Below are 6,980 nucleotides of genomic sequence, written 5' to 3'. Positions count from 1 at the left end.
ATATTTAAAATTAGTTTTCTAGTTGCATTTTAACTGCATGTTGTGCTTTTTACCCGGCGCTCTTCAGTCACTTGCCCCCTCCACTGTTGTCTGAGGGTCCAGTTCCTGCCTTCAGTGCAAAGCCTGGCCTGGGGAAGGGTTTGGTAGAATCCTGCAGGAATTTGGGTGTGTTCTGAGCACTGCATTCCTTTAAGAATGCTATGCTAATACTAGTGACATACAATGGCTTATTACCATGATCAGCAACATGGCATTCTTCCGTCATTTCTAGAGGCTTCCAAAGCATACGAAACCACCACCCACACCACTCCCACACGAAGTTCTCGGTAGGCAGGATGAACTGAGCAGCCCTGCAGAACTGAACTAAGCTGTCGAGGCAATGGAATATACTGAGGAGTCACATATTTCAACAGTATGCAGAATAACCACCTCGCATTTTAAACAATTTATTGCATAAAATAAGGTATGTATTTGAATATATTTCATGCTATAGTGAAAAAATCTAAATTGCTGGAGAAATTGCACTGCTGGAGGATGAGAGCAGCACTGCATGATACTGGATCCATAAATGCATGTGTTCATTTTCTCATAAAATATGCAGCCTAAGATTAGCAGAGTAACTCAAAATAACAAGTCAGAAATGCTGGAACTTAATCTTCCCTATCTTCCACCCAAATGTCTCCAAAAGCTTCAGCGATGCGCTGCTATTTGATGCAAACTCCTGCAACAATAATGACTTTTTTGATTTACGTAAGTTGGTAAAATGTTAGGCTACATCCCCAAATATCTTTTCTTGGGTGATTCTGGGGACCACTCCAGGATATTCCTTGGGCCTGATTACAATCCACAGGTGAAAAGACAACATACAGAACTTCACGCAAAACAGTTCCCTCGTAAATATTTTCAACATTAAGATAGTGCAACTTTGAAAACACATCATCACAACACAGAGGCGCTCCTTGCACGCATCTGACTTCTCCACTTTATACCTTGGCACACAAAACAGGAATCGATTCATATTTTTAAAACAACATAAAACTTCCACGCCTTAGGAGAAAAAGCAAACTGGCTGGTTCTTCCTCACAATAGTATATAATAATGCTTCCTTCTTTACTCAATTATAAAACAGGCCATTCTGGCCTCATGTATCTGCAAAGTCTCCTTTCACAATTAAATAAATCACATACCTCTGTGGGTTTTATTTCATGATCTCTTCAAAGCATCCCTTTCTCTGTTTTCCCCTGCCCACACCCCCGTCCCAACCCCTGTCCCCAAATAAACACTGTTTGCGGTCAAACCAGACGGAAGCTTGTATCATTTCAGTCTAGTTTGCATGCAATTCCCCTAGAAGGAATCAGAAACAAAGGCCGTGTTTGCTCATTTGGTTTTACTTATTTGTACCATGTAAAACTGAACAACACCGCGCGGGGGCCCAGCGGCCGCCTCCCTCCTTGGTTTCTTCCTCCAGCTGAAGTGCAGGTTGGAGGGAATCAGACCAGGTTCCCAGGCTTCCTGTCTTTGCCTTTGACGGGTACTATTGTGCTCTCTGCGTTGTTCTGCTGAAACTGCAGTCCGCTGCCCCTGTGCGCGTGGCTGCGCTGCTGATGCAGGAACGAGGCGCCGGGGTGGCGGCCCATCACCTCGCTGTACGTCGGGGGCGGCCCCTCCATCCTCCCGTTACTGCTGCAGGTGGTTGCACTGATGCCCGAGTTGCTGCTGGGTGGGCACGGGCCCCCGCTGTACATCGCAATGTCTATCAAATCACTGTCAAATATGGTTCGGTTGGGCGGGGCCCTCACGGACTCTCGGTTGAGTTCCATCTGCTGTTCAGGGTCCCGGAGCTGCAGGGTGCAGGGCCCCTGGTAAGGAGGTGGCTCTTCCCCGTCGGACAGGGAGATGGTGGGAGGAAGATCGATCTCGTGCTGCACGTAGGGGTAGGTGGGCTGGAAGCGGCTGAAGCGATCCCTCTGGATGAAGGAGGGCGCTGTGAACCTGTCCCTGGACCGCGGGGCATGCATGATCTGGAAGGAAAGGAGAAGAGGCTTGAAGACGGTTTGCGCGCAATGATGACCATAAACGTGTCAGAATCAAGGACAGTCACGCTTGGTCTGTTACTACCAGTTTGAACACCCTCTCCCAGGAAAAAAACAGGAAAATCCAATTCCAGAAAAAAAGCTTACTTTTCTGATTCCTTGTGACAGACCACTCACCTTGCCAGATCCTAGGGCATCCGGGAGGGCTGAGCAATGGAGAGCTGTGGGTAACTGAAAGCTCGGGCTCCTGGCAGTTACTGTGTGTGCTACGTGTGCATTTTCCCCTTGGAAACAGAACACACTAGGAGCTCCAAGAGTCACAGGGCGAACAGCACCGCAGCCTGCACTCGGATCCGGTCACCAGTGACCTTGTCCAGGACTCGGCTTCTCTACAACTTACGAGGACAGGACAAGGCTGCCTCCTTTCTCAGGTCCCTGCCAGCTCTAGAACCTAGAACCTACGATTCAGAAAAGTAAGGAGGGGCTCCGAGTTTTTACTTTTATTTATCTATCTTAATTTTTTTTTTTTTTTTGAGACAGGGTCTGGCTCTGTCACCGAGGCTGGAGTGCAGTGGTGCCATCTTGGCTTATTGCAACCTCAACCTTCTGGGCTCAAGCGATTCTCTCACCTCAGCCTCCTGAGTAGCTGGGACCACAGGCGCCACCACCGTGCCTGGCTTGTTGTTTTGAGATGGGGTTTTGTCATGGTGCATAGGGCTTGTCTTACCTCCTGAGCCTACGTGACCCACCCGCCTCAGCTTCCTAAAGTGCTGGGATTATAGTCATGAGCTACTGCGCCAGCCAGGACTCTGGGTAAGCAGAAGTTACAACTTCACACAGCGGTACATGGAGCAGATACAAAGCGCTGGGTCGACTTATTAATTACTTAGAGAAGATTACTGCCGTACCAATTACTTTTTAACAAATCCCCCAATAATGACTGTTTCTCCTTTGTGGCTCCTAGACTTTTCCAGTTATTTGGAATCTGAGTAAAAGTTTCCTGTAGTTATTTTAGTCACTGACATGAAAAATGTTTTTACTCAAGTAAATATGATTATCATAATTTATTTTTTCAAAATGAATCCAGGTAGTATATTTCTTACATACAAAATCTTATTTGTTCTACCATCCCAGTTTATTCTAGAAGAGGGCTCTTTTCTATACATATATATACACACACGCACGCGCGCATATATGCAGATATGTGTGTATACACATGTATGCACATAGGGGTAGGTGGGCTGGAAGCGGCTGAAGCGATCCCGCTGGATGAAGGAGGGCGCTGTGAACCTGTATACATACACACATGTGTATATACATGCATTTAATGTACACACATATCTACACACATACATACAGATACTGATTTCTCTCACACCATTATTTTTAACTTAAAGGCAAAAAAAAGTTATTTTAAAATCCACATTATTACACTTGGAGATGTGGGAATGAATCATGCTGATATTTATAAACTATGCCCACACTTGCCAAGGCACATTAGTAGAAGCTTATGGGATCATGTAAAGATATGTGATTCTCAAATTGTTTTTGATAAGGAGCTTTAGACTAGCACGAATAATCCCTGGAAGATTCTAGGGGAAGTCCCCTCCCGCTTTTGACCAAAGTTCTAGGCAATGCTTTCCTCCAAAAGTGTCAGCCCGCCTGGCGAGGCCCCTCCCCTTCCCCCACGTGGCAGGGACGGGACCCCTCATCCCCACCTGCTGGGGCCCCTTACCTCCGAGGCGCCCGGCCGTGGTGCGGCGCTGTCTGAAGGCCACAGGCACCCTTCCTGGCGGAGGGGAAGGGGAGGAGAGTGGGGAACAAGAAACAGGAAAATCATTAGCCCCGCAGCACCTAAAAACATGAAGCACAACTTCTGGAAAGGAGGATCTGCATAAAACGTGGAGCGAGACCGGGCCCAGTGGCTCACGCCTGTAATCACAGCACTTTGGGAGGCCGGGGCGGGCAGATCACCCGAGGTCAGGAGTTCGAGACCGGCCTGACCAACACGGTGAAACCCCGTCTCTACTAAAAATACAAAAATAAGCCGGGCGCGGTGGCGGCGCCTGTGGTCCCAGCTCCTCGGGAGGCTGAGGCAGGAGAATGGCGAGAACCCGGGGGCGGAGGTTGCGCTGAGCTGAGATGGCGCCGCTCACTCCAGCCTGGGCCACAGAGTGTATCAAAAAAACAAAAACCAAAAAATGGATAAACAAACACACAAACAAAAAAAGTGCAGCGAGAAAGAGCTGGCCCCGTGTCAGATCGCATGTCCACATGCAGGGCTGGGAACAAAAGGAAACGTGGAGACGCTGACCTCCTGGCCAGATGAGATGGGAGGTGGAACACGGCTCGCGCTCCACACCTGCGGGCTTGAAATACGCTCCAGACGCCTGAACACCCGCAGTCAGGGCCGCCCGAGGGGGCAGGCGGGGTGGGGGCAGCCCCGGCCGAGGCGGCCCCGGGGGCGCAGCTCCGCGCTCGCAGGGACACCCGCGTCCGAGACGGGCCGGCTCCCCGCGAGGGTCTCCAGTCCGTATTCACGGGGCAGACGGACAAGCCACAGGCCCCGGGAAAGATTCTTCCCAAGGGCACGCGTGGGCCCTTTTCAGCCCGGAGCGGGGTCCGCGGGGCCGTCACGGGAGAGCTGGGACTCCGCGGGAGGAGCCCGCGTGTGGGGAATTTTCGGGAACGCGCGGGCTGGGCCATCCCTGCGCTCCGAGGGCCCCGGCGCCAGCAGCACACGGCGGTGCGCGGATGAAGGCGGCTCAGGGAGCGCCTGTAACCTGAGGGCAGGGCCGGGCGTGGCGGGCACAGACCGGGGCGGGGCTCCGGCGCCAGCGGGGCGGAGTCGGGAAGGGGCGGAGTCGGGAAGGGGCGGAGTCGGGAAGGGGCGGAGTCGGGAAGGGGCGGAGTCGGGAAGGGGCGGAGTCGGGAAGGGGCGGAGTCGGGAAGGGGCGGAGTCGGGAAGGGGCGGAGTCGGGAAGGGGCGGAGTCGGGAAGGGGCGGAGTCGGGAAGGGGCGGAGTCGGGAAGGGGCGGAGTCGGGAAGGGGCGGAGTCGGGAAGGGGCGGAGTCGGGAAGGGGCGGAGTCGGGAAGGGGCGGAGTCGGGAAGGGGCGGACGCGCTCCCACCGCCCGGGGCCCAGGCTCGGCCCGCAGGGGCGCTCCTCTCTCCGGGAGCCCAGGCAGCCGCTGCCGGGGACGCCGCCGGGTCCCTCTGCCGGGCTGAGCGGTTCCTGAAAACGCAGCGACTGTCCCCAGTGGCCTTATTTCCCGAAAAGCGAGCAAACCCGGCCAAGTGCCTCCAGGAGCCCCCGTCCAGCCGGCTGCGCCCCCGAGGCCCGGCCCTTGGCTGACCCGGCGCCCCGCTCCCTTCCCGCACCCCACGCGGACAGCGGCCCCGCCACCCAGACCGGAAACCGCGCGGGGCGCGCCTGCTGCTCCTCCCTCACCCCAGCCCGCATCCCGCACGTCCCGCGTCCCGCACGGGCCCGGCCTCCCTCCCGGTCTGCAGCGCTGAGTGTCTGGGCAGAGGCCGCTGCGCCAGGCGGCACCGCCGCGGCTTCCCTGAACGCGAGGACTATGTTAACCGATCTAATCCATCGATGGATCCATCTATCTCTGTCTAATCTATTTCTCTCTGTCCATTCATCCATCTAATCCGTCTGTCCTTCTCATCTATCTCTATCCATTTGTCTCCGCCTATCCAACTTACCCATTCATCAAGCAATCTAGGCCATCTAGCTATCTAAATATTTGTCTCTTTCTGTCCGTCCGTCCGTCCGTCCATCCATCCATCCATCCATCGTCCATCCGTCCACCCGTCCATCCGTCCACCCGTCCACCCGTCCCCGTCCACCCATCCATCCGTCCATCCGTCCATCCGTCCACCCGTCCATCCATCCATCCATCCATCCATCCATCCGTCCGTCCATCCATCCATCCGTCCATCCGTCCATCCGTCCACCCGTCCACCCGTCCGTCCCCATCCATCCATCCATCCATCCAATCCATCCATCCATCCATCCATCCATCCATCCATCCATCCATCCATCCAATCCATCCATCCGTCCATCCGTCCATCCATCCAATCCATCCATCCATCCATCCATCCATCCATCCATCCATCCATCCATCCATCCAATACATCTATTGAGATGGGGATCTCGCTGTGCTGCCCAAGCTGATCTTGAACTCCTGGGCTCAAGTGATCCGGCCTCAGCCTGCTAAAGTGCTGACATTACAGGCTAGCGCCACCATGCCGGGCTAAAGGACTCTCTCCTCCTCTCTGGGAAATTCACAGCACCCATAACTAAGAACTGCTGCTGTTGACATCTCACAGACTTGTCTCATCTTTTCCTCTATATGTGTACTTTAAATACTACACACGTAATACATGTATGCATTCTCCCTTGTACCACACACAACCAAAGACATTCTAGACTCCCAAATCCACCTGTATCCTGGTGCTGCACCTCTGCACTGTCTTTTCAAATGCATTTCCCAGACCTATATGGGTGACACACATTGTTAAATAAGTAACTAAATTCTTTCTTAAGGCTTGTGAACCCAGGTGCCCCTCTTCTCTGTTCCCTCTCTCTCTCATTGGCCTTATGCAGCCTGTCAGCAGGTCTAACGCATCCCACAGAGAGTTCCTGAAGCCGGGAAAGGGGTGCAAAGGGTAACTCAGGGCATGCCTGCAGCCCTGGGTCTCCTCCCCACCACACCACCTTCCTCGGCCTTGCTGCCAGGGCCAAGCCAGCCCTGGACCTTTCCCAGGCAGCCCACCAGTGTGGGTCCCATCTGCTCCTGTTGCTCAAAACAAGGACACAACTGTTACCTGTTCATTTTGCTTGCTGGGGTGGGAAAAGGGTGTCCTGCCCTGAGGTTCTCGAAGCCTGAGAACTAAGCCTAGACCAGGAGGAGAGTTGGCCACTGGTAGAAAAGGA

The 6,980-nt window shown here is 53.7% G+C and overlaps 1 protein-coding gene across 3 annotated transcripts in view; it reads right to left on the bottom strand.

The window, feature by feature from the left end:
* Nucleotides 1–432: 432 nt before the first annotated feature.
* Nucleotides 433–6,980, bottom strand: part of LDLRAD4 (low density lipoprotein receptor class A domain containing 4) — a 436,848-nt gene continuing 430,300 nt past the window's right edge. For all 3 annotated transcript variants that reach the window (XM_050767575.1, XM_050767576.1, XM_050767577.1), the window contains 2 exons: nt 3,769–3,822; nt 433–2,021 (listed from right to left, as the gene is read on the bottom strand). In XM_050767575.1, the coding sequence (XP_050623532.1) occupies nt 1,491–2,021; nt 3,769–3,822 (585 nt within the window). In that variant the 3' untranslated portion in view covers nt 433–1,490. The remainder of the gene's footprint in view (nt 2,022–3,768; nt 3,823–6,980) is intronic.

Source organism: Macaca thibetana, chromosome 18 (assembly GCF_024542745.1).
Source record: "Macaca thibetana thibetana isolate TM-01 chromosome 18, ASM2454274v1, whole genome shotgun sequence".
Taxonomy (NCBI): domain Eukaryota; kingdom Metazoa; phylum Chordata; class Mammalia; order Primates; family Cercopithecidae; genus Macaca; species Macaca thibetana.
This window is presented reverse-complemented; position numbering and strand designations above follow the sequence as displayed.